Source organism: Aotus nancymaae, unplaced genomic scaffold (assembly GCF_030222135.1).
Source record: "Aotus nancymaae isolate 86718 unplaced genomic scaffold, 86718_ANA_hifiasm-v0.15.2.pri h1tg000067l, whole genome shotgun sequence".
NCBI lineage: Eukaryota > Metazoa > Chordata > Mammalia > Primates > Aotidae > Aotus > Aotus nancymaae.
Genome location: NW_026988482.1, coordinates 20,341,257 through 20,368,748, shown reverse-complemented (window position 1 = coordinate 20,368,748; position 27,492 = coordinate 20,341,257). Strand labels below are relative to the sequence as shown.

Sequence of the window (27,492 nt, the reverse complement as noted above, 5' to 3'; positions counted from 1 at the left end):
TCCAGCCTCTGGTAACCATCATTCTACTCTTTACTTCTCTGAATTCAATGTTTTCTAGGATTCTACATATGAGATCACATGATATTTGTCTTTCTGTGACTGGATTATTTTGCTTAACATAATGCCGTCTAGATTCATCCCTGTCATTCCCAAATGACAAAATTTTATTCTTTTTTGAAGGTGACTACTATTCCATTGTGTATATACTCCACATTTTCTGTATTCATTCGTCTGTTGATGGACACTTAGGTTGATTCCATATCTTGGCTACTATGAATACTACTGCAATTAACACGGGAGTACAGATATCCCTCTGACACACTGATTTCAATTCCTTTGGATATATTTCCAGAAGTGGGATTGCTGGATCATACAGTAGTTCTATTTTTCATTTTCTGAGGAACTGCCATACTGTTTTCCATAATGGCTATACCAATTTACATTTCTACCCACAGTGTACACGGGTTCTGGAAGCGTTCCACTGAAAATAACAGACAGAAAGGGCCAAGTACTGCTTAGTAATGTAGACAGTTCATTCAAGAGGCACCTTCCCACTCCAGACAACCCATGCACAAGTAAAACTGCATAAATATAAAAGAAAGGTAGAAAAAGAGCATCCTGTATTCCTATATCCCTCCACCTCTGTCTCTTGTCCCCGGCAAACCTCAGAGGATTTGGAAGAAGTGAACACTTGGTACTGCAGATTGCAAGAACAAATACAACTGTATTTTCTTATCAACATTTCCCACATGGCCTGGCATCTCTCAGGCTCTAGGTTACAAAATGCAGTGAGGAAGATGTGCTCCTAAGAGGTTTGTACATCATAGTAAAACCCAGGCATTGAATGAAAGACCAAAAAAAAAAAAAAAAAAAAAAAACACCCACAAAGGCAGTTTCTCCCCTAACGAAAGGCTTCGGGGGCAGGGGAAAAAACACCAAAAGAAATAGCATCTCAAATAAAAGATGCATCAGCTGTGAGAATCCACATGACTTATTTCCAGGACTCCAATCCATCTCAGCCACAGAGTTGCAGATTCAGGCTCACTTTCCAAAAGTGGTTAAATTAAGAGTCGTGAAAATCCAGGGCTTTGGGACTCAGGGAGCATAGCACCTGCAACCCCTTGAAGCCCTGGAGTTGTTTCCTAAATCACTTTGCTCAGGTCTCGTCTCTTGGACAACTGTCTCTATCAACAGCTTCCCTTATCCAGCAATCCTGGGTTTCCACATTTTGAACATTTACTTGGATGAGCATGCTGATTTTTAAGCAAGCACAGTCTTATGAATAGGATATAATTTCTGGGCAGCTTCACTGACTCTATTGATTTCCCTGGTTGGCATTTAAGTTGTCTATCACCTACTGAAGCCAATTCCATGCTCCTTGTAGTTAACTAGCCTTATTTGTAAAATAAAGTCAAGTCTGTATTGAAATAAACCTTAAATCAACACTAAAATCATTAAAACACCTGCAAACACACAGAGCTTTGGGTCGATTTTACCCACTGCTTCCCTCACAATAGTTATCTGGGAATATCACAGAATTGGCCATTCCAAAGAAGATTATTTCCCCACTTATTAAAGGGTTAAACATCAGGACTAATATTTTTTGCCTGAGTGATTTGTGGGAAGCTTGTAGGAAGAATCTTAGAAATGCATCTCATAACAAAATTACAGACACAAAGGAGCCATGTACATAAAGGGTCAAATCTGGACAGTGATTAGTGGGAGCAAGCATTTTTGTCTCTTCTCTCTACTCTTCTTTGCCATTAGGCTCTTGGAGGTGTGGGTGACTTTGGGGTCCCTTGGGGATTTTCTTGGCGGCATCCTCCTAATTTTGTGTTTATCAGCTTTCCTATCCGTGACACAGCAGCTGTGGTGCTTGCTGTCCCAACCAGCCCTAATGCTCCAAACCCTCATGGCTTTCATCTCATTGTTACCATTTCTCCTCTTCCCTCAGATCCTCCTTGCCCTGCCTCCTCACCCTTCACACAGGGTGCCAGTCCCTTCTAGATCACATCCACCATCAGCATGTTTTTGTCTCTTGGCCAGTGCATCACTCCTCAGGCCAGTGTTATCCCCGCCTCTCTCTCCTAGATCTCTGCTTTTCTTTTCTTTCTTTCTTTTTTTTTAAACTAGCAAAGACCTTTTCTGAATATACTGCCAGCTTCAGGTTCCAGAAGGCTAGTAAAATATATATTTTAGGGTATTGATTTTTTCAAGGTCTATTAGCTTCTTTCTTGACAAAGCATGCTTAACTAAGGAAAGTCACATAGGTCTTACAAAGTAACTCTCAAAATCAATCTTGCTCCATTCCATCCAGAATGGGCCTGAATTTGGACTGATTCCAGGAGGAGTCCACAAGGCTACCACTTGTTACTGTCACCACATTCCAAATCCACAAGGTGGCACAGTGGAAGAGGTGCCAGTATGCAGCAATTCTTTCAGTATGCTTCCTGAAACCAGGCCACACTGCAAACTTAGCTTTACCTAGTGGGTAAATTAGCACTATCACCAGCTGCTACTAAATTCATGTAGACAGCCAAAGACAGACTTATAAATTAGGGAACTCTCCATAATTCCCTAGAATATCCAAGCATAATAAACCATTATTCTTCTTTCTAATAACTATATCCACTATCCAAGGCTAAATACCAGCACATGACTGATAATCAACGAGTACCATACAGGAAAAAGAACTCTGAGGAGAAATGCACAAGGAACTACAAAAGCAAGAACAAACCAAACCCAAAATTAGAAGAAGGAAAGAAATAATAAAGATCAGAATAGAAATAAATGAAATTGAGACTAAAAAAAAAGAAAAAGACCAACAAAATTAAAAACTTGGTTTTTGAAAAGTCACACAAAATCAACAGAAAAAAAAGAAGAGCCAAATAAATAAAATCACAGACAGAAAAGGAAACATTACAACTTTTGCAACAGAAATACACAGAAATCATTGGAGACTATTATGAACAACTACACACCAACAAATGGGAAAACCTAGAAGAAATGGATGAATTCCTGGACACACACACAACCTACCAAGATCAAATCATGAAGTAATAGAAAACCTGAATAGAACAATAACAAGTAATGAGTTCAAAGCAGTAATATAACGTCTTCCATCAAAGAAAAGACCAGGACCTGATGGATTCACTGCTGAATTCTACCAAACATTTAAAGAAAACTAATACCAATTCTTCTCAAACTCTTCTAGAAAGAGGGAATCTTCTAAACTCATTCTATAAAACCAGCATTACCTGATATCAAAATCAGACAAAGACATAGCAAAAAAAGAAAACTATAGGCCAATATCCCTAATAAACAAAGATGCAAAAATCATCAACAAAATAGTAGTAAACAGAATTCAACAACACATTAAAAAGATCATTCACCATGATCAACAGGGATTCATCCCAGAGATGCAAGGATGGTTCAACATACACAAATCAATAAATGTCATATGTCATATGACAAAATCAAGGACCAAAACATATAATTTCCATAATGCTAAAAAATCATTCAATAAAATTCAACATCCTCATGATTAAAAAAAAAAAAAACACTCTCAACAAATCGAGTATAGTAGGAACATACCTCAACATGACAAAAGCCATATATGATAAACCTATGGCTAACATCACACTGAATGGGAATAAATTGAAAGCCTTTCCACTAAGATCTGGAACAAGACAAGGTTGACCACTTTCACCACTTTTATTCAACATAGTACTGGAAGTCCTACCCAAGGCAATTAGGCAAGAGAAAGAAATAAAGGGCAACTAAACTGGAAAAGAAGAAGTCAGATTATCCTTGTTTGCAGACAACATGATTTTATATTTGGGAAAACCTAAAGACTCCAACCAAAAAACTCTTAGACCTGATAAATGAATTTAATAAAGTTGCAGGATACAAAACCAACACAGGGAAATCAGCAGCATTTCTACATGTTAACAACGACCAATCTGAAAAAGAAATCAAGAAAGTAATCCCATTTATAAGGGTTACAAATAAAATGCCTAGGAATAAATTTAAGCAAGGTGAAAGATCTCTAAGAAAAATGATAAAACATTGATGAAAGAAATTGAAAAGGACACACAAAAAATGGAAAAATATACCATGTTCATGGATTGAAAGAATTAATATTGTTAAAATGCCCATACTACACAAAGTGTTTTACAGATTCATTGCAATCCCATCAAAATATCAATGACATTCTTTACAGAAACAGAAAAAAAAAAAAAAAATCTGTATGGAACCACCAAAGACCCTGAATAGCCAAAGCAATCCTGAGCAAAAATAGAACAAAGCTGAAAGCATCACACTACCTGATTTCAAAGTATACTAAAAAGCTATAGTAACCCAAACAGCATGGTACTGGCATAAAAGGAGACACAAAGACCAGTGAAACAAAACAGAGAACCCAAATATAAATCCATGCACTTATAGTCACCTCATTTTTGACAAAGGTTCTAAGAACATACACTGGGGAAAAGATAGTCTGTTTAATAAATGTTGCTGGAAAAACTAGATATCCATATGCAGAAGAATGAAACTAAATCCCCATTTTCTACCACATAAAAAAAATTGACTCAAAATAGATTAAAGATTTAAATTAAGACCAAAAACTATAAAACTACTAGAATAAAACAATGGGGAAATGCTACAGGACATTGGTGTGGGCAAATTTTTTGTTTGGGTCAGACCACAAAAGCACAAGCAATAAAATAAAAGCAAAAATAGACAAATGGGATTACATCAAGCAGAAAAGCTTCTGCACAAAAAAGGAAATACTTAACAAAGTGAAGAGATAGCCTACAGAATGGGAAAAAACATTTGCAAATTATTCTGACAGGAGATTAAAAACCAGAATATATAAGGAATTCAAACAACTCAATAGCAAAAACCAGACAAACAAAAATCCAAATAATCCAATTAGAAAATGGGCAAAAGACTTGTATAGACATTTCTCAAAAGAAGACATACAAATGGCTAAAAAATATATGAAAGAAAAAATGGTTACTTCATTAATCATCAGGGAAATGCAAATCAAAATCACAATGGAACATAATTTCACTCAGTTAAAATGGCTTCTATCAAAAGACAGGGAGTAACAGATGCTGGTGAGAATATGGAGAAAGGGGAACCTTTATACACTGTATGAAAAACAGTAAGGAGGTTCCTCATAAAATTAAAAATAAAACTACCACATGATTCAGCAATCCCACTGCTGGGTATATATCCAAAGGAACTGAAATCAGTATTATCAAAGAGATATCTGCACTCCTATGCTTACTGTGGTACTATTCACAATAGCCAAGATATGGAATCAACCCAAGTGACCATCAGTGGATTTAAAAAATGTGGTGTATATACACTACAGAGTATCATTCAGCCAAAAAATAGAATGAAATTCTCTCATTTACAGTAACATGGATAGAACTGGAGGTTACTATGTGACAAAAGCCAGACCTACAAAGACAAGTATCAAATGTTCTCACTCATATGTGAGAGCTTAAAAAAGCTGATCTCATGGAGGTAGAGTGTAGAATGGTGGTTACCAGAGGCTGGGAAAAGGGAGAGAGGAAGGGATAAAAAGACATTGGTTAATGGGTATAAAAATACAGTTAGATAAAAGGAATAAGTTGTAGCATTTGATAACATAGTAGGAAAATTATAGTTAACAGTAGTTTATTGTATGTTTCAAAATAACTAGAAGAGATCTAATATTTCCAACACAAAGAAAAGATAAATGTTTGACGTGACGGAGAACCCAATCGACTCTGATTTGATCATGACACACTGTATACCTGTATCAAATATCACATGTAAAATATGTACAACCAGGATATATTAATTAAAAAACCCCCACAACAACAAAACCCTCTAAAACTACATCCACGGAATAAAACTTTCTGAAAGAGTTTTAAGAAAATGTTTTTCAAAAGGTGAAATTAATGTTCTGCCAAGTAGAGGTCTTTATGTTCATAATTGCAGCTGAAAATACTTTTGTGAAAGCAACAGCAGATTCCTTTTGCAACAGATCTGAACATTTGGTGGACAGTGCTTGTTAAGAACAAAAGACTTAAACACTCTAGCTATGTTTAGTAATGCTCTGCTCAAATACTATTCCTAAATGTTCATTTACCTGAGTTATTTTTGGTTAAATATGCTTTACAAAGTATATTTCTAAAGTCAGTTAACTTTATAAAGTTAATTCCAAAAATTTGTATTTTGAAATAAACCACAGAAACAGAATGCTAACTAATAGCAATGTTTTCTATTTTAAGGCAATTATGAAAATAGCTATCCAATAAAAGAAGATTGCTAAGGTCTGAATGTGTCACCCCAAATTCACGTGTTGGAAACTTAATCCCTAATGCAACAGTGTTAAAAGGTGGGACATTTCAGAGGTGATTAAGTTATGAGGGCTCTGCTCTCATAAATAAGTTGATGTCATTATCACCGGATGGGTTAGTTATCGAGAGTGGGCTTGTTATAAAAGTGAGTTCAGCCAGGCCCGGTGGCTCATGCCTGTAATCCCAGCACTTTGGGAGGCCAAGGTGGGCAGATCACCTGAGGTTGGGAGTTCGAGACCAGCCTGACCAACATGGACAAACCCCGTCTGTACTAAAAATATAAAAATACAAAAATCAACCGGGCGTGGTGGTGCATGCCTATAATCCCAGCTACTCAAGAGGCTGAGGCAGGACAATCACTTGAATCTGGGAGGTGGAAGTTGCGGTGAGCCAAGATCGAGACACTGCACTCTAGCCTAGGCAACAAGAGCAAAACTCCGTCTCAAAAAAAAAAAAAAGGAAAGTGAGTTCAGTCCCCCTTGCTCTCTCCCTCTCACCCTACAATGTAGGATGATGACGCAAAAAGGCCCTTGCCAGGGGCTGATACCTTGATACTAGACTTTTCAGCCTCCAGAGCTACAAGGAAATACATTCCTATTCTTTATAAATTACCCAGTCTCAGGTATTCTACTGTAGCAGTATAAACCAACTAAGACAGAGATCTACCTGCAAAAAAATACCTTGGATTAGGGCTAACTTTGATTTTCAAACAAGGTACCAAATGCATCTTTTGAATTTTATTTATAATTTCTTCTTAAGATCATGACATTTCAATGGTGACTTTAATACACCAAAAACATTTAAATCAATAGCTAGCAATGAATAAGAATAAAAATCCACAAAATAATCTAAATTATTTTTCCCTAATATCTGTCCATGTACACGCTATCTAAGAATTAGCCAGGAAACCTTGGTAATTTTTTTCTAACTTTCTGCTTTTCCATTTTAAATAACAAAATGTCTTCAGGTAACTGCAGGTATGCTCAGGTGGGAATTTACTGAGCACCTACTCTGGGCCAGGCACCATTCCAGCCTCTTCACAAACATTCACTTGTTTAGTCCTCATAGGTCTATAACTATAGGAAATAGGGAGAAGGGGTTTGTGGTAGGCAGAATAAGGGCCCCATAAAGATGCCCTATTTCTACATGGCAAGAGAGTCTACTATCCTGGATTACCCAGGTCAGACCGATGTAATCACTCTATTCCCCAGTGGAGGGAGGAGTGTCACACTGATTTGGAAAACAACTGAGAAGAGGGAAGATAATCTGGAGCTAGCGAGGTGGCTGTGCATGTGCAATGTGATCTTCCCTGGAAGCCCCTACATCTTCAGAAAAGTTATTCAACTCCTAAGATGCTGTGTGCGACTGGCTTTGGATCCAATCCAACAGCGATGAGGTTAGGTTTCCTATTTGGGTCTAATGTGCTATAGAACCGAGGGAACATGAACAAATTCTGAGTGCAGAGACAAACAAGTGTCCTCTGAAGAAATATAACCACAAATATGCAATATAGTCAAAATTCAACTTAAGTATTGTTAAACAAAACTTACAGGAGACCACTGTTTTGAACCAAACTCCTCCACTAGGCCACAACAAAATGGAGTCAGTCATATTAAATGCCATATAATCAAACTGAACCTTTATTTCTTTTTATTTTTTTTGAGATGGAGTCTCACTCTTCTTGCCCAACTGGAGTGCAGTGGCATGGTCTCGGCTCACTGCAACCTCCACCTCTTGGGTTCAAGTGATTCTCTTGCCTCACCCTCCTGAGTAGCTGGGATTACAGGCACATGCCACCACGCCTGGCTAATTTTTCTATTTGTAGTAGAGATGGGGTTCTTATTTAACAATGATGTCTCCTAACGAGATTCACTATGTTTTAAAAGTGCAGCTAATTTTAACTTACCTCCTCCTGATAGGCCAGTCCAGCCTCATACAGTTTAATAAAGAGATACTGAGTCCACTTGTAGTAATCTGGCAAACACGTAGTTATTTCCTGCCAACAAAGAAAAAAAATCATGTATAGACCATTATACACATCCCCCTGCCATGCATGCATCAGCCTTGCAACTGAATTTCAAAAGGAATGAAATCACAAAAATATTTACCAGCTCAAAATATTTTCACCAATTTGTAAAGTAAGGGGAGCTGCAATGTATTCTAGAAAGAGATCTTATTGAAATGCCGCCTACACCTATCTGAGGGCATGCTCAGAAACTCAGCTTCAAGTCTTATGCACACCTTCTGCCCACTCATCCATGGCACTAACAAGTGAATTACATGGTCCAAAATTGGGTATTAACACTTTTTGTCAGCACAAACATACATTGGGGGCCTGATGCTTATTCACAAATGTAGCTCATTTTGAAGGCAATCACAAAATTCAAGAGGAATATTTGCCTGCCTCAGTATGATCCTCATTTGAAAATAAATCTTGTGTTTCCACATATAACTGGGGCCTGGTGGCTCCTTTAGACTCCATATATTCCATTTTTTCCATTATGTGAATCAGGCTGTTGTCTACGTAGGAAGAACAATTAAAAACATTAAACTTAGTAAGAAACCACTTGGTTTATATTTCCAAGCCTAAATCTAAACAGAATTTACGGTTGTGAAGTCAAATAAGCATAAAACCTCTATACTATCACACGTTTCTTTTCTAGTGCTCTTTAACTTCAAAAAGTGGCTAATGCAGAAATGAATGATGGCAGCGGATGTTTCAAATGATCCCATTTGTAACAGACTTTTTTTATTTTTTATTTTTAAGAGACAGGAGTCTTGCTCTGTCACCAAGGCTGAAGTGCAGCAGTGTGATCATGCCTCATTGTAGTCTCAAACTCCTGGGCTCAAGTGATCCTCCCTCCCCAGCCTCCCCCGTAGCTGGGACTACAGGTATGTGCCACCACATCTGGTAATAAACTTTTGATAGAATGCATACTTTTACCAAAAGTGCAAACAAATCTTCCTTAAGATGAATAAATGAGACAGCTTCAAACCCGGGCGGGGGGCATGTGGTAGGAACTAAGCAAGGTATCAGGTAAACATCTGTGTCCCCAGTAGGCTGTTTTTGTTACATAAGATGCCTGAGTCCTTTTGCCTGCTGTTTTATAAAAATAGCACAGTAGTAACTATTAGAAAATAATTCTTTTAAAGGGAAAATAACTCAACTCTGACTATTGGCTCTACCTTCCCACTTTGAGGCAATTAGTAAACCACCAGCCAGTCAAAGGGCTTTGCCCACATTGTAGCTGTCCACCTAGACCAGCCTCCACAACACCAGAGTCATAATTTCTGAGCCACGCATATGACGCAGCCTGCTCTGGCTTCCAGCAACTTCACAGATGTCTACAGGGGCGTCGTGCACAAAGATCTTCACCAACTCCAGAACCTAATCAGCACTCTGCCAATGGGCTTGTTCCCCCAAACCTCCAAATTCATCCTCATCCATCATCTTTTCCTCCCCATCTACCCCTCCAGCTAGCATGGCACAGAACTTGTTCTCAGTTTTTCAGACAAACAACTTAAAAACTTCCATTGTTAACAAAACGCAGGGCGGGAAGCTATGTTTGGTCTGTTTCATTTTGCTCATTGTTGTATGCTCAGGTCCTGGCACAAGTCACCCAAAATTGCTGTTGAAGGAAGAATAAACTAGATATACACATGAACTACTGCATGTTGAATCAAATTTGATTCCTTCATGTAGGTTTCACAATAAAATTCAAATTATTACACTGTGGTCCACAAGATGAACTGGGGTAGGAGGTATGGGTGAGGGGTGGAGGTAGTATGGTAAAAGTATGCTCAGACTGGGTTATCTTTTATCTTTTTATTTTTAAAAAACCTTTACCCACTAGCAGCTTTAAAAAAGTATGTGAAACTTTTGAGAAAATAATGACAATTGTTAAATCTAAGGAATAGAGGCTCAATATCTTCTTTTCTCTATTTTTCTATTATTTGAGTTGTTCATAATAAAATATCAAAATACTTTTAGTAAATATGTAACACATAATATATTGTATATGTAACATATATACAACATATTTTACATATACACACATATATAAAATATATAAGTATGTGTTTTTTTCCCTAAGCCCATGAATCTGCTTCCACAGAATGAGAGTAAAAATGACACAGCAATGAAATAGCATTGCTATCGTCATCTAGGTTTATGGCTTTGAAAATCACTTTTACCAAAAGTAGAAAAAAGAGGCTAGGTCTAGTCAGGAAAAGCAATGATCTTCATCTAACCAAGCGTTAGCCTACTTTCAGTCAAACCTGTAATGAAAGGGCATTCTCTTTGGAAGTGTCAGCTCCGAGGTAAAGGGAGGGGTGGGGAATTACAGGCCCCTGCTTTCGGCTTCAAATTTGGGTCTGACCTATTTTATTTATATTACATTTCTGCACACGTCATTTGAAGAAAAAGCAACCTCCTCGACTGCTAAAAGAGTACAGCTTGAAAACCACTGCCCCAGGACCGTTATTCCAGTCACTGGCGGTTCTACTTCCAGGCATATTTACAGCACTCACAAGTTCCATCATACTGAAGCATGAGACTCACCTGCCCACAGGAGGCTGGGAGTGCCCTGAGGAAGACACTGTGCTCCTGTCCCTTTATTCACATCTGCTGCACATAGGGCCCAGGCACTGACTGACCCTCAGCAATGTCCACTCCATGAAGAAATGCCAGAACAGACACTCACAAGGCTCACCAGGAGTTCAGTCTCACAAGGATCATAAACATGGTTGGGTCACTCCAGCGGAAGTTCTAAAAAACTCCTTTCATTAGCCCACAGTCTTAAAGAAAGTAGGGGCTTCTCCCAAAATAAAAGTCAGTGCTCCCTCACCTGTGCCAAATTACCAGCCTCTAAAATCCCCTCCCACAATGTGGGAGCTCTCTCCGGGACTTTCCCTCTAAAATCCCCTTCCACATTCTTCGTAAAGGCCTTTTCTCTTCTCCTTTCCTTTTCTTTTCTCTACCCAAATAAAATCACCTTTCTGCAACACTTTTTAAGTCCAATACTCGCTTTTCAAGCATACGGTCCACCTGCAGTGGCCCCACAGCTTATTCCTTAAAAAGTTAAAAGCCAAAAACCCACAATAATGACCAGCATCCAAAAAACAAACCCGGTTGCAACACCACTCAGAAATGCAACTCCTGAAAGTGACAGGCCCTCTGGAACCTTCCCAGATCTGTTTATTAAAACAAAGCAAAACAAAAACAGCTATTTTGAGTCTTCTAATGCTTTATCTCAATCAAAATCACCCAAACCATCATTCTGAAATTAAACTGTTGTAAAGCTTTTATTTTAGTCAACTGGCTAGAAATCAAGAGTCTATTTTCATATTTTCCCTGGGAAGTGCCTATTCAAAACCCAATTCTGTAGGGTCTTCTAGGGGTTTCAGTATCCACAGACGTGATGGTAATAGTCCTTTCTTCCCCTCTCTAAAGCAAGAGTGCTCAACCGGGAAAATTCATTCCCCAGAGACCGTCTGCAATGACTACAGACATTTTTGTTTGTCACAGCTGGGTGTGTGACTTGTTGTGAGTCTAGTGGATAGAGGCCAGGGATGCTGCTTAAAAATCCTACAATGAAGAAGACAGTTCCCAGAACAACAACAACAAAAAATCACCCAGTCCCAAATGTCAATCAATAGCACCAAGGTGGAGAAACCCCGATCTATGAGTTCAGATTTCTTCAGTTTGAGTCTATAATCACAGGCTGATTAAAGAAGAATCAATCAAACAATTCTGGTTTTCATTCTATGCATATTGATAACATGTTAAACATCAATGAGCAAAAGTGGAAACACGGAGGCGGTGAAGTAGGTTTCCCTCCTGCATCGGGGGTAGCCCCACCTCTGTTGAACATGACTCGCAATGCACACAGGAATGCTGCATGATGCGACCACTAACTCGGAGACCAACCAGAGGAGAGACATGTCAAGTCAGGGGTTGCAGGCAGAGAAAATTCTGAAACTCTATTATGTGTGCATAATGCTATTCACAGGTAATAAGTGATTCATTTCATTATCTAAATTTTAGATCATTTAATATGCCTCCAAGTAGTTGTCGGACTTGGAAACTGTATGTAATAAATGCATATAATAAATTTCCTATTTTGAAGTTAGAGATGCATACAGTTTTTCTCAATACAACACGAGTTTGTCCCTTCCCATGAAATAGTTGTTTAACAAATAAATGTTTAAAGATCATCCATGAGAATCTGCCCCACAGTACCCAAATTCCAGACAGAACTCTGCCTGCAACTCTAAGGGGGAACCCTGTGTCTGCGGGGTGGGGCTTCCTGTTGCTCACATCTGCCCACAAGCTGTGGGATAGCACCAACTGGTAAGATTTCTTAGGGAGACCACCACCACAGAAGTCAAGTAAGGGCTGCTTTTCCTTTGGTCTGCTTTTCAAAGAAGCCAACACCTACGTTAATGCACCATTGTTTTTAATACAAAGTCAGGCAATTCAAAGTTATAGCTACAAAAGCATTGGCAATTTAGCCACACTCCACATAGAGCTACATAAAAGTGTCAACTTTTATATCTTCCTGAGCTCTAGAAAGTGCAATCTAGCTACCAAGAGACCAAATTTATGAATCTGGGATCCCAATTAGAATTGTTCCTCCAAGCTGTATTTTTACATTCTATAGTACCTGATTTTGGACATTAAAAATATTCTGCACATTCACAAGCAACCACAGAGCCCAACACACAACCTGAGCTCTCTCAGAACACAAGTGAGGCTCAAAACATCATATTTTGAGACCTGCCACCCATACCTCAATGACTCCGCACAAATCAACAACTAAGCCAGTCTGGCCAGCAGCTCATGGCACATAGTGATCCATCAATGATAAAGTCCAAGAAGGCTGAGCCATGGAGGCCTAACTTACTGTTCCTGATATAAAATAACACTTGGTCTGTGAAGGAAGAATCACAGCACTCAGCCATGTACCTCACTGAAGTCTCCTCAGGCTCACACTCCTTGCTCTAGGAAAAGAGCCTGGGAGAGTGTAACCTCAGAAAAGACCCTGGAGCCATGTGACTTGGGTTCAAGTCCTTGCATCATCACTAGCTAGTGGCCCTGCCACATTTCCCTATTAGAAAACAGAAGCAATGAAACACATCTTAGATGGTGGTGCTGTGAGGTTAAAAGGCAATCGTGTGTGCAAAGCGTAAGGCTGGACTTGCAGGAAAAATCAACAAGTACCACTTCCCTTGGCTTCACTCAGAGTGTGTGATGGGCTGGGCGTGGTGGCTCACGCCTGTAATCCCAGCACTTTGGGAGGCTGAGGCAGGTGGATCACCTGAGGTCAGGAGTTCGAGACCAGCCTGGCCAACATGGCGAAACCCTGTCTCTACTAAAAATACAAAAAGTAGCCAGGCGTGGTGGCACATGCCTATAATCCCAGCTACTCGGACGGCTGAGGCAGGAGAACTGCTTAACTGGGAGGTGGTGATTGCAGTGAGCCAAGATTGTGCCACTGCATTCCAGCCTGGGCAACACAGCAAGACTCCATCTAAAAAAAACAAAAAGAGTGTGTGATGGCAGAGGTGAGTGAGGCTGGCTTCATTACCATACCACTCAGAGGTGGGTGATGTATCTGTCCATCTACTGGGGCAAGGCACAAGGGAGAAGAAAGAACTGGGGTAAAAAACAGTGTTCTATTCCTTAACAAGTATCAGGTTTTTAGCGTTTTGACTAAAAAGAGATGGTGTTTATGAGGGAAAAAGACATGACCAGATGGAGAAATCCACACAAGGCTGCTCCCAGTCAGCTCTGGCCGGGGGGGGCGGGGGGGGCCTGCTAGGTTACCTCCACCCCCACACTGCTGCTTGGGCAGGATCTAGTCTTAGTTTCTCGGTCCACTGGCATCTTTGACAGTGATTGGCCCCTAGATTTCAGAACAGCTAAAGTCATCAAAGCCCTAATGTATTTCGTTGTCATCACAACCTCATGATATTTAGGTTAGCTACCAGGAATTTAACAAAACAAAACAAAAACCCAAGGCACAATGTTTATCAAGTCAGTCATGCAGTGGCCCTGTAAGCACATCAGAAAGGTGCGCGGCCACTGGCTTCACAGTTTCTAGCAACAAGGCGTGACTTCGCCTCTCCCGAGTCTCACTGTGAGCCTCCCGCCTTCAAAACAGTGAGTCTTGGAAACAGAGGAGAGGTGTTCACATGCTTTTTTAAAAAACAATCTTTTGTGATGTGCATTTTTGTTATTTGCAACAGATCAAAAGGAAACATATGTGTAATGATGTCTTTGTCTTTTATGCCTTCCCAGGTCCTTTAATTCTAAAGGGAGAGGTTCTGAAAGCATCATACAGCTCAAAGGCCGAGAAACTAGCCTTGGCATTCCTATTGTGCAGCTTAAAAAAGAAAATAACAACCCAGGCTACATCAGATGATTCTCACTGATGATGATGCAAGGTTCCAGTCCACAGCTCTGCGTACCTGCTGTGTTGGAAGAGCGAAGAGAGAGGCTCAAGAGAAGATCTGCCAGAATCAGGACACTGACAGCCACTCTCCGGTAAGTCCTCTACACCAAGCACTGGTTCTCAAACTTGGTTACACCTTAGAATTGAACTTTAAAAGTTACTAATGCCTAGGTACCACCTCTAGAAATTTAACATGGGGCCAGTGTTGAGAACCACTGCAAAGCAGTTCCTCCCAAATACATCTCTCTCCCAAATACTATGTGAAAGACAGGGTCCTGTCCTGCCTTTATGTCTTCACAGAACTTAATGAAACAGACTTCAATAGGAGCTAAGAGCATGGTTTGGTTCATATGAAATTTCTATCAGGGTACCCCGACCAACCACGGTGCCAAGGGGGATCTCTGATGAGCCTGCTCTTGATTCAAATCCTCCCTGCATGCCTTAGCCCCACCCCAACACAGATTCTCTTTAGTCCTTACATTCAATCCTTTGTTTTCACAAAACAAACATAATAAAAAAAAAAACAGAAAAACTTTAAACCCACCTTCATGGCAATAGATATATAAACTTCATTAGGCAGCTACCTAATGTGCTCAAAGACTAGCTGTTCAAAAATGCCAGACTTTCTGACGGCTCCTTTTTCCTGCTGGAAGAGAAATGATTTTTGAAGAGGAAGCTGGAGAAAACCTAATGAGAGTGGCCTTCCCCACCCCCACTCCTAACAGGGCTTCAAGGGAGGAGGAAGTGGGGAACAGGGCTATTTCCTCACTTAGATGCTCCTAAATGGTCCTCATGCAGGAGAGGGACAGAGAGCGAAGGTCTGACACTCAGTACAGCCCTGGCTTTGAGTCTGAATTAGCCCTTCCTGTATCTAACAAATCCCCCAGCAATTTACAAATGACAGGATATGCTGGGATCCAGCTCTAGGCTTCCCAAGCAAATTGCTCTTTCCTCCATCCTCCATCCTCTCATCTTTTGGCTTTTTTTTTTTTTTTTTTTGGTGGGGGGGATGGCATCTCGCTCTGTTACCCACATTGGAGTGCAGTGGCACAATCTCAGCTCACCGCAACCTCCACCTCCTGGGTTCAAGCAATTCTCCTGCCTGAACCTCCTGAGTAACTGGGATTACAGGAGCCCACCACCACGTCCAGACAATTTTGGGTTTTGGGTTTTTTTTCATACTTTTAGTAGAGATGGGGTTTCTCCACGTTGGCCAGGCTGGTCTCGAACTCCTGTCCTAAGGTGATCCGCCTGCCTCGGCCTCCCAAAGTGATGGGATTACAGGTGTGAGCCACTGCATCTGGCCCATCCTCTCATTCTTTATACATCCTCATGCATAAAGTAGTGCTCATCATGCCTGCCTGTCAGACCATTCCCACAGTGGTCTGAGAGTCAGGCATGGTGAGCACTGCTATAAAGCAAGGAAACTGCACCTCATCCAAAGCTGCCCAGCTCCTGGGTGGCAGAAGGAAAAATATATCCAGGTCTCTGGAGGGGCATCAACCAGTGACATGGCACTATGGGAAGTGCACCCCAGCTCTGACTGGACTCACTTAAACACTCATGCTCCAAGGAGGTGCCGGTAATCAAGCAACTTGACGGCCTGGAGTACTCCTCGATAAAGGAACTGCACAGTGAATATTCTTTAAGGAATGACAACAGTAATAATAACAGTAACAGCTTACACTTACCAGAGGTTGACAAAGTACTTGGTCCAGTGGCGGCAGTTTGGGGGCCTCTCATTTCCTTCTCACTATAGTCCCAGGAGGTAGTGATTACCAAATGTGGGCTTGACCTCTCAATTTTAAATCGCAACTTACCCCAGCCCTCCTGCTCTCCCCTTAGTCTGCTCTACCTATTTTTCTTTCCATACGACTTACGGCCTCCTAATACACTATATATTTTTTATTTATTATGTTTATTGTCTGTCTTCATCCCTTCCTGAAACTGTAAATGGTAAGTTCTCCCTACGAAAGAAAGGATTTTGTCTTTTTCTCCCCACTGATGTATTCCAACTACTTAGGACAGTGCTTGGTATAAAGTATGCTTAATAAATGTTAAGTTGAATAGATGAATGAATAAGTCACCATTTTACTGATCAGAGGATTGAGATGCAACGTAATTTGTTAAGGTCACGTAGCCACTAGGAGGCAAAATTGGAGTCCAAGCATAAGTGACCCAGTATTTGCACCACTGCAAATGATTTCTTGTCATCTACAGGCCCAGCCAGAGGCTCTCTCCTAGACCACATAGCCATGTCTTCCTCCATCCTGGAATGTTATTCCTCATGACTCCCACTGCCCAGGGTCCTCAGCCTCACTGACTGCTTCCTCTCAGCCTCTTTCTTCTCCTAATTCCTTTTCCTTCAACCATCTGTCAAATTCCATCTTTGCCAAGTTTCTGTTGCTGATCTCTTTTACCTTTCCTGTTCTCCTTTTTGCAGAATTGAGGAAACAGGTGTTAATATCAGGGTAATTAATTAATCTTGAGCCTAACATTTATCTAAGAACTCATTTTTATGCAATTATGTTCCTTTATCTTAGCACTAACTTTAGACTGAAAACAAGCATTTAATGAAAACTGCAAATGACAAATGCTAGGCATTTTTTACAGAGCATGCATTTTATTCTTAAAGGTCTTGTTTTTCAAATCTAGGGCTAAAAGCTAAATTCTTAAGTAATTTGACAGGTTCATGTTCATGTTCTAATTAAGTGCTCTTGAAGCCAACTTAGAGAATGAGTACTGATGGCAAGGAAATCATGGCCTTTGCAGTTTTAAAGACATCTCACACTGTCTTTCTTTACCAAAAACAGCTTGATCAGTAAGCTCCCCTTTTTTTCTATTTTCTTGATCAATATTTTTTGAGCACTATCATTTTCATGGTAACCTGAACGCTGTCCCCTGTTACAAACTACACAAGAGTCTATAAATAATCCATAATCAGACAAGAAGCAACAATTTGCTTAATTTCTTGGTAATTGCTCTTTGCCAGCTTACAAGAATCTCATTAAGGCATTCTAACAATACAAACAGCTTTTCTAACTAGACAGTTGGGAAGAGAAAACCCTCCATTAAACAACAGATGAGATTAATTGATTTGAGTTGCAATTTGTTATTAGTCTAGTTGGGCAGTTGGGCAGATGTCAGTATTTCAGCTGCTGAAGCTACAAATGCTTTTTTTTTTTTTGGAAAGAAAGAACATTAATTTTATCTATAATATCCTTGAAAATTTCAGGATCAACAGGACAGAATCATCTGGAAGATGTTTTTGTGATGCCAGTTCTCTAGGTTTCCTGAATAACAAGGGCTATTTGTTAGACGTAGGCATGGAACCAGAGGAAGAGGAAATATTAATCATCAATTCCACAGATGCAAACAGTGACAGTTCCCAAAATGAGCCGTTTTGCTGCCTGCAGATTCCATAAACAATGAGTAGTAGAAACATGCCATGACTTGAAGTATTTCCTATGTGACGCAGACAAGAAATGAAACTCTAAACTTAGAAAAATCATAGGAAATCATTTTGATAGTCCAGTGATGTTTAAGAGAAGAGTTGGGGTTGAGGAAGCACAGATCAGAATCTCACCAGAGATGAGGGATTTTTTAAAACTACACATGCTGATCTTCTGCTTCTGGGAAGATGGAGTAAATATACTTTTCCTGATTCTTTCTAAGTACAACTAAAATCTCTGGAATATATATATGAATGAAACATAAGACTAAACAATGGAGAAGAGGAGGCAGATTAGGGACATCAGTACCTAAGGAATGACACAATGGTAAGTCCTGTTGACTTTCTAAATGCCCCATAAGCCCCAGATTTGGAGCAAACAAAGCCAGTAACCCAGAAATGCCAATGAGTGCAGAGGAAAGAAAAGGAAGAAGAGAGAGGAAAGAGAAAGGAAAGAAAACAGAGGAAAGGAAAGAAGGAAGGAAGGGAGGGACGGAGGGAAGCTGTACCCATGGAAACACTAACAAGGTGGTTTTTCCACTCTCAGTCAGGGTGATATTGATGGTAGGCTAGTGGGAAGCTTGTACTTCTATCCTTGCCCAGCAGTGGTAACAAGGAGATGCTTCCCCCACCAGGTATAAATGATGAACATGTGAAGATCCTGGACTTTCCTGTCCTCCTGGAAGTAAAGAGATGGTGGCCCCTTTCACCTGCCATAGCAATACCAGAGGAAGCCTGTTAAAATATAAGGTTTAAATAAAATTCAGTTTTAAAAGAATCCCCAAATATTTTGGTTTTAATAGAAAATCATTAGCCATACCTAAAACCAGGAAGATCTCAAACTGAATGAGAAGAGATTATTGACATACACCAACACCATGATGACCCAAATGTCAAAACTATTTGACAGGCCGGGTGCGGTGGCTCACTCCTGTAATCCCAGCACTTTGGGAGGCCAAGGCAGGTGGATTACTTGAGGTCAGAAGTTCAAGCCCAGCCTGGCCAACATGATGAAACCCCATCTCTAGTAAAAATACAAAAGTTAGCTGGGCGTGGTAGCACACACCTGTAATCACAGCTACTCGGGAGGCTGAGAGGCACAAGAATAGCTTGCACCTGGGAGGTGGAAGTTGCAGTGAACTGAGATCATGGTACTGCACTCCAGCCTGGGCGACAGAGCAAGACTTTTTCTCAAAACAAGACAAAACAAACAAAAAAGCTATCTGACAAGGATTTTAAAGCAGACAGCATAAAAATGCTTCAATAAGCAATTATGAACACACTTGAATCAAATGAGAAAATAGAAAATCCCAGCAAAGAAAGTTATAAAAAAACAACAAATGAACATTTCAGAACTAATAAATAAAGTAACACAAATAAAAGCTCAGTAGATGGGCTCATCAGCAGAATAGTGGGAAGAGAGGAATCAGTGAACTTGAAGACCAAACAACTGAACATACCCAATCTGAATGAACAACAGAGAGAAAGCAGACTGGGAAAAGATGAACAGAATCTTAGGGACATGTGGAATTATAACAAAAGATCTGACATGCCTGTCATCAGAGTCTCCTAAGGCAAGGATAAAAAGTAGAGCTGAAAAACTGTTCGAAAAAATAATTGCTGAAATTCTCTCAAATTTGACAACATAAACCTACAGATGCAAGAAGCTGAGTGAACACCAAACAAGATAAACCCAAGAAAATCTACTCCGAAACATATCATAATCAAACTTCTGAAAATTAAAGACAAGGAAAAAAAAATCTTGAAAGCAGCCAGAGAGAAATAATGCATTACTTACAGGAAGAAAATTCAAAACCAGCAGATTTATTAGATACCACAGAGGCCAGAAAGAAGTGGCACATTTTTCAAGTACTAAAAGAAAAGAACTGTTAACCCAAAATTCTATATCCCATGAAAATACCCTTCAGAAATGAAGGAGAATTTAGGCATTCTAAGATAAAGAAAAAAGGACTTTGTCATAAGCAGGTCTGCTCTAAAGGAATGGCTAAAGAAAGTTCTCTGTGAGAAGAAAAACAATAAAAGAAGGAACCTTAGAACATTAAGAATAAAAAAAGAGCAATGAGAGAAGCAAAAACAGGGGTAAATACAACAGATTTTCTTTCTCTTGAGTTTTCTGAGTTATATTTGATGGTTGAAGCAAAAATCGTAACATTGTCTAAGGTGGTTTTCAGTGTACATAGAGGAAATATTTAAAACGATTATGTTACAAATAAGAAAGAGCAAGTAAAGGCATGCAAAGGGAAGTAAGGTTTCTACATTTTATTTAAACTGGTAAAATGACCATACCAGAAGATTGTGGTACATTATAAAGGAACACCTACTCAACTAACAAAAGAAGCTACACAATGAGATACTAAAACACACTATAGATAAATCAAAATGGAATTCTAGAAAAAGTTCAAGTTACTCATAGAAATGCAGAAAAAGAAAACAGAGAAACAAAAAAGGAGATACCAGAAAACAAAGAAATGCTAGACTTAAGTCTTTATCAGTAATCACATGTAAATGGTCTACATATGCCAATTAAAAGACACTGGAAGAATGTATTTTAAAAATGACACAACTATTTTCCATTTACAAAAAACCCTCTTCAAATACAATGATATAAATCGGTTGAAAGTAAAAAGATGAAAAAAGACATACTATGCAAAAATTAATCAAAAAGAAAAGAGTGGCTATATTAATGTAAGATGAAGGGTGGCTATATAAACACATCATAAAGTACACTTCATGCACACTTCAAAGTAAAATACATTTCATATACACTTCATAGTAAAATATCATAAAATAGACTTCAGAACAAAGAAAATTACTAGTAACAAACATTATCCAATGATATAAGGGTAAATCACTAAGAAGACACAGCAATCCTAAATCTCGATTTTATTGAGTTTTTCAAAGAACCAATTTCGGTTTCATTAATTTTCCCTATTCTCTATTGTCTATTTTGCTTATCTTTACTCTAATATTTATTTCCTTCTTCCGCTGTCTTTGTGTTTACTTTGTTCTGCTCTTTGTAGTTCCATAGTAAAGGTAAGTTGTTTATTTGACATCTTTGTCCCGCTTAGCAGTTTTTTGCTGTATTCCATAAACTTTGTAAGTTGTTTTCATTTTCATTCATCTCTAAGTATTTTCTAATTTTCCCTGTGATTTCTTTTTTAATCCATTTGTTGTTTAAGAGTGTGCTGTTTAATTACACAAATCTGCAAATTTTCCAGTTTTCCTTCTGTTACCGATTTCTAACTTCATACCACTGTGGTCTGAGAAGATGGTTTATATAGCTTTTAAAATCCATTTAGACTTAATTTGTGGCCTAATATATGGTTTATCCTGGAGAATGTCCCATGTGCATTTGAGAAAAATGTGTACTCTATTGTTGTGTAGAATGTTCTATATGTCCGTAAGACCTAGTCTGTTTATTGCATTGTTCAAGTGCCGTTTCCTTACTTATTTTCTGTCTGGTTGTTCTGTCGATTGAGTGGGGTAATGAAGTCTCAACTATTATTGTGGAAATGTCTATTTCTCCCTTCAATTCTGTCCATTTTTGATTTAGTTATTTTGAACTAAACATAAACATTTATAAGTTATACCTTATTGTACTGAGCCTTTTATTTATAATGCTCTGTCTTTTGTAACCTTTTCTCATTTAAAGTCTGTTTTGTCTGATCACTACAGCCACCCTTGTTCTCCTTTGATTACTATTTGCATAAAATACCTTTTTTTCAGCCTTTTACTTTCAACTTATTTGTGTCTTTGGATCCAAAATGAGCCTGCTGGAGATAGCATATAGATGGGATTATGTTTCCTAATACATTTTTCCAATATTTGTCTTTTGATTGAAGAGTTCGAGTCATTTATTTTTAAAGTAATTACTGAGAGATACTTCGGTCACTTTGCTATTTATTTTCCATATGCCTTGTAGCATTTTTGTTCCTCATTTTCTGCATTACTGTCTTTTGTATTTAACTGATTTTTTGGTAGTAAAACATTGTAATTCCCTTCTCATTCCCTTCTGCGTATATTCTATAACTATTTTCTTTGTGGTTACCATGGGGATTATATTTAACACTCAAAAGTTATAACATTCTAATTTGACTTTATACCAGCTCAACTTCAGTATCATACATGAACTGCCTCTAGACAGCTCTATCCCTAACCTTTTCAGTTACTGACGGCACAAAATTACACCTTTATACACTGTGTCCAGAAACATAAAGTAACAGTTGTTTTTTTTATAATGCATTCTTCTCTTAGATTATGTAGAAAACAAAATGTGGAGTTTCAACCAAAGTTGCAATAATAGCTTTTAGGTTAATAATTTTTTTTAAAGGTATTTGTCTGTTAAATTATATACAAAACAAAAAGTGGAGGTACAAACCATTTATCTTAGTCAGCTTGGGTTGCTGTAACAGAACAGTAAAGACTGGGTGGCTTAAACAACAAACATTTATTTTTCATGGTTCTGAAGGTTGGAAACGCAAGACCAAGGGGCTAGCTGATTCCCTTCTTGGTGAGGACCCTCTTCCTGACTTGCAGAAGTCTATCTTATTGCAGTGTCCTTACACAACGGGGAGGGATGGGGACTTGTGGGAGGGCTTTCTGGTCTCTTCTTATAAGGGCACTAATCTCATCATGAGGATCTCATCCTCATGTCCTCATCTAAACCTAATTATCTCCCAAAGGCTCTACTTCCTAGTATCACCACATTGGGAATTAGAGATTCAACATATAAATTTTAGAGGGATACATTCAGTCTATAACCACCACTAAAAAACAAAAATTGAGGCCAGGCGCGGTGGCTCACACCTGTAAGCCCAGCACTTTGAAAGGCCAAGGCAGGTGGATCACTTGAGCTCACTAGTTTAAGACCAGCCTGGAAAACACAGAAAAACCCCATCTCCACAAAAAGTACAATAATTGGCTGGGTGTAGTGACAGGTGCCTACGGTCCCAGCTACTTGGGAGGCTAAAGCGGGAGAATCACTTGAGCCCGGAAGCAGCAGTTGTAGTGAGCCAAGATCTCGCCACTGCACTCCAGCCTGGGCGACAGAACAAAACCCTGTCTCAAAAAAAAAAAAAAATTGTAGAAGGATGTGGTAAGCTGAATGACCAGACCACCTCAAAGATGTCCATGCCCTAACCCCTTAAACATGTGACTATGTTAGTTAAATGGCAAAAGGAATTTTACAGATGTAATTAAAATAAGAAGAGTATCCTAAATTATCCAGGTGGTTCAATGTAATCACATGGGTATGCAAAAGCAGAAATCTTTCTCTGGCTGGAATCAGAGAGATCTGAAGCATGAGAAGGAATGCATTGCTGGAAGGGGCCATGTGGAAGGCTTGAGAAGAAATGCAAGCAGCCTCTAGAAGCAAAAACCAATCCCTGGCTGGCGACCAGCATGGAAACAGGAACCTGTCCTACAATCGCCAAGGAAGTGAACTCAACCAACAACCTAAATGATCTCAGAAGTGGACTTTTCCCCAGAGAATCCAGTGAGGAACACAGCTCTACCAACACCCTGACTTTGGCCTGGTAAGACCCTATCAAGCTCACCCAAACTTCTGACCTACAGAAACTGTCAGATAATATGTTGATGTTGTTTTAAAATGCTAAGTTTGTGATCATTTGTTACGACAGCAGCGGAAAACTAATACTGGGGACTTATCTAGAGTAAAAACAACGATAAAACACATTCTTGGGGCAAGTGGGAAATCCACATATAAACTGGATTATAAATAATGTTATAAAATTACTGTTAATTTTCTTAGTTTTCAAAATGGTATTGTGGTTGTGTAAGAAAACTTCCTACTTACTCAAACAGGAATACTGAAGTACTTAGGGATAAAGAGCTATGATGTCTGCAAGATACACTCAAATAATTTGGGGAAAATACACACACACACACACACACACACGTATAAATAAAAAGGGATAAAGTGAATATGGCAACAATTATTAAATCTAGATGAAAGGTATGTGAGTGTTCATTGTACTAGTCTTCCAATCTCTCTGTCTGAAAATTTTTATTGTTATGATAAAAAAATAGAGGGTAAAAAGTGTTGAGTTAAAGCTAGACACCAAAGAACACATACTATGTTATTCCATTGATACAACCTTAAAAACCACATGTAGGTAAGGAGTTATGGAGATGAACAGTGGTCACGGTTGCACAACAATGTGAATGTACTTAATAGCATTGAACTAAATACTCAAAAATGGTTAAGATAGTATATTTTATGTCATGTGAACATTACCATAATTTAAAAATCACCTGGAAAAAGAACCAAAAAACCCAAACACATATGTAGTGGTAAAACTACATTGAAAACAAGACAGTGGCTGGGCACAGTGGCTCACCTGTAATCCTAGCACTTTGGGAGGCTGAGGCGGGTGGATAACTTGAGGTCAGGAGTTCGAGACCAGCCTGGCCAACATGGTAAAATCCCATCCGTACTAAAAATACAAAATTAGCTGGGCGTGGCTGCATGCACCTGCCCAGCTACTTGGGAGGCTGAGGAAGAAGAATCGCCGGAACCTGGGAGGCAGCAGTGGCAGAAAGCCAAGATTGCGCCATTACACTCCAGCCTGGGCAACAAGAGCGAAACTCCATCTCAAAATAAAAAAAAAAAAAAGAAAGAAAAGAAAACAAGGCAGTAATGATCATAAATATCAGAATCGTGGTTACCTATAGAGAGGAGAGACAGAGTTGTGACTGGAGGAGGACACATGTTGAGCCTCTGGGTGCAGGAGATGTTTTGTTTCTTAATCTAGGTAGTAGCTAAACATTATGATAATGTATTAAGTTATACATACATGTTTTATGCTCTAGTCTATCTATATATGTCTAGTATTTCACAGTAAAAGGAAGTTATTAAAAGTAAGTCTTGTATTTGCAAAACATTACCTAGTTTTTCCAAAATTTGTTTTTATCATTCTTTCATATTCTACATATGTCAGAAAGAACTGACAGTGGGCCTGTATTTTGATTCCTACCTAATAAGGTTTAGGAGCATAGTTATTCCTAAGATTGCTTTTGCTGAACAGGAAAACAAAATCATAGACCTACTCATTCAGAAACTCTGAGGATGGGACAGGGCCAGACATCTGTGCTTTAACAAGCTCTCTTGGTGATTCCGACGCTTGTGAAAGTTTGAGAACCATGGCTATAAGTATATGTAAAAATAATCCTTGTTATTTTCGTGGAATAACAACCTCATCGTCAAAATCTTTCAAATAATGCTCCCGATGCACTTAAAACCCACTGTATCTGTATAACTGTAGTCTCCCATTCTATCAAATGTTGTACCTGGCTGATGTACAAGACTGATCTGGAGGCCTGATTCAGTCATGAAGAGAGAGATTTTGGACCCTGATTTTCTAAGACATTTAAAGAGTAACCTACTCTTATGACAAGAAGCATTCCCTTGGCAAGAAGCTGAGGCACAGAGGGGCAACAGATCATGCCCACCAAGTGTTAACAGCCAGATCCATCACCAAAACTGAAGTCTCCAAGATGACCCAAGACCCTGTCTCCTGAAAGTACTCAATAAGCATTACATTGGGAAATTTTATTCCATTAGCCAGAGTGTACACATCCTTGATAGGGACATGACTGGGCTCATGACCACCAGCTGGGACTGTGGACAAAATAAACAACTTCCTTGAATAGCCACATTTGCTGGGCAGCCCCAGAGACATCCCTCTTTAGTTAAGGCTGAAGACTGTGAGAACACCGTCCTGGCTGAAGCAATGAAAAACACACTTCACATGTTTTAGACCGGCAAGCACAGAGCAGGCTCAGCTCCCCATGAGGTCAACTGTGAGTGTACCATCTATTAATGAGATGTGGTCCCCGGCCTCAAGGTGACAGACTATACTACCCCTTACGTGTTAGCACCAACCATCTTGTAAATAGGTAAGCTGCCAAATCATTTCAGTGCCTTTCCCCTCCTAACCAAAGGAAAAATCTTCAGGAAAAGGTTAATTTTCTGACTCTGAGGGAGAACAAGTAATCCAGAGCCAGAGATCTGCCAGACAAATGGCCTCACCTCTGTGAGCACTGGAAAGAGGACTGGGCAAGTCAAGCACTTCGGGTACCTGTGACACGTTGTCAAGGCAACCATGGCTCCAAGCTCTCGAAAAGGGAGTCTTCCCCACCGTGTTTTCATGCATTCACTTGCCCTTAAGTTCCTTCTGTTTTAAGCTATTCTTTACATTCTTTTAAGATATCAAACAATGTCTTTCTATTATTCTGGAGGCTGCGTTATTTCTTGTAGTTCAAGCCTTCCTATCAGGGGTCCAGTCCTCTATGTAAATAAGGTGTCAAGGTAGCCCTTGAAGTAATAATAATTTTCACTTTGTAATCATACAGATCGTGCTGTCTTTTAAAATAAACTAAGGCAGAAATGATTCGGAGTCTACATGTTTTGGATGGAAAGAGAGCACTGCTCCTAAACTACTGTAACAACATGGGGGTGGGAGGAGAAGGCTAAAACAAAGACCAGCAGAAGGGCGGGCAATCAAACCCACAATATTAAAAAAGCAAAAAAAAAAAAAAAAAAGACTTATAAGACAACCAGAGAAATTTGCAAACTGAGATTCTGTGATCCTAAGGCATTATCACAAACTGTTTTAGGTGTGATGATGGAATTGTGATTACACGAAAGCAAGCAAACAAGAGAGACAAGAGCCTTCATCTTAAAAGCTACATACTGCTGCATATTGTCTATTCATCGACATGAACCAGATTCTTTACAGATGAAATTACATGATGGGAAAAACAAACAAGCCCATTCAAAAATGGGCGAAGGATATGAACAGATACTTTACAAAAGAAGACATACATGAGGCCAACAAGCATATGAAAAAATGCTCATCATCACTGGTCATTAGAGAAATGCAAATCAAAACTACATTGAGATACCATCTCACGCCAGTTAGAATGGCGATCATTAAAAAATCTGGAGACAACAGATGCTGGAGAGGATGTGGAGAAATAGGAACACTTTTACAGTGTTGGTGGGAGTGTAAATTAGTTCAACCATTGTGGAAGACAGTGTGGCGATTCCTCAAGGACCTAGAAATAGAAATTCCATTTGACCCAGCGATCCCATTACTGGGTATATATCCAAAGGATTATAAATCGTTCTACTATAAGGACACATGCACACGAATGTTCACTGCAGCACAGTTTACAATAGCAAAGA

General features: G+C 39.2%; 1 protein-coding gene across 3 annotated transcripts in view; it reads right to left on the bottom strand.

The window, feature by feature from the left end:
- LARS2 (leucyl-tRNA synthetase 2, mitochondrial) overlaps nt 1-27,492 on the bottom strand; it is a 163,303-nt gene that overhangs the window by 99,086 nt on the left and 36,725 nt on the right. For all 3 annotated transcript variants that reach the window (XM_012470768.2, XM_012470769.2, XM_012470770.3), the window contains one exon: nt 8,263-8,352. In XM_012470768.2, the coding sequence (XP_012326191.2) occupies nt 8,263-8,352 (90 nt within the window). The remainder of the gene's footprint in view (nt 1-8,262; nt 8,353-27,492) is intronic.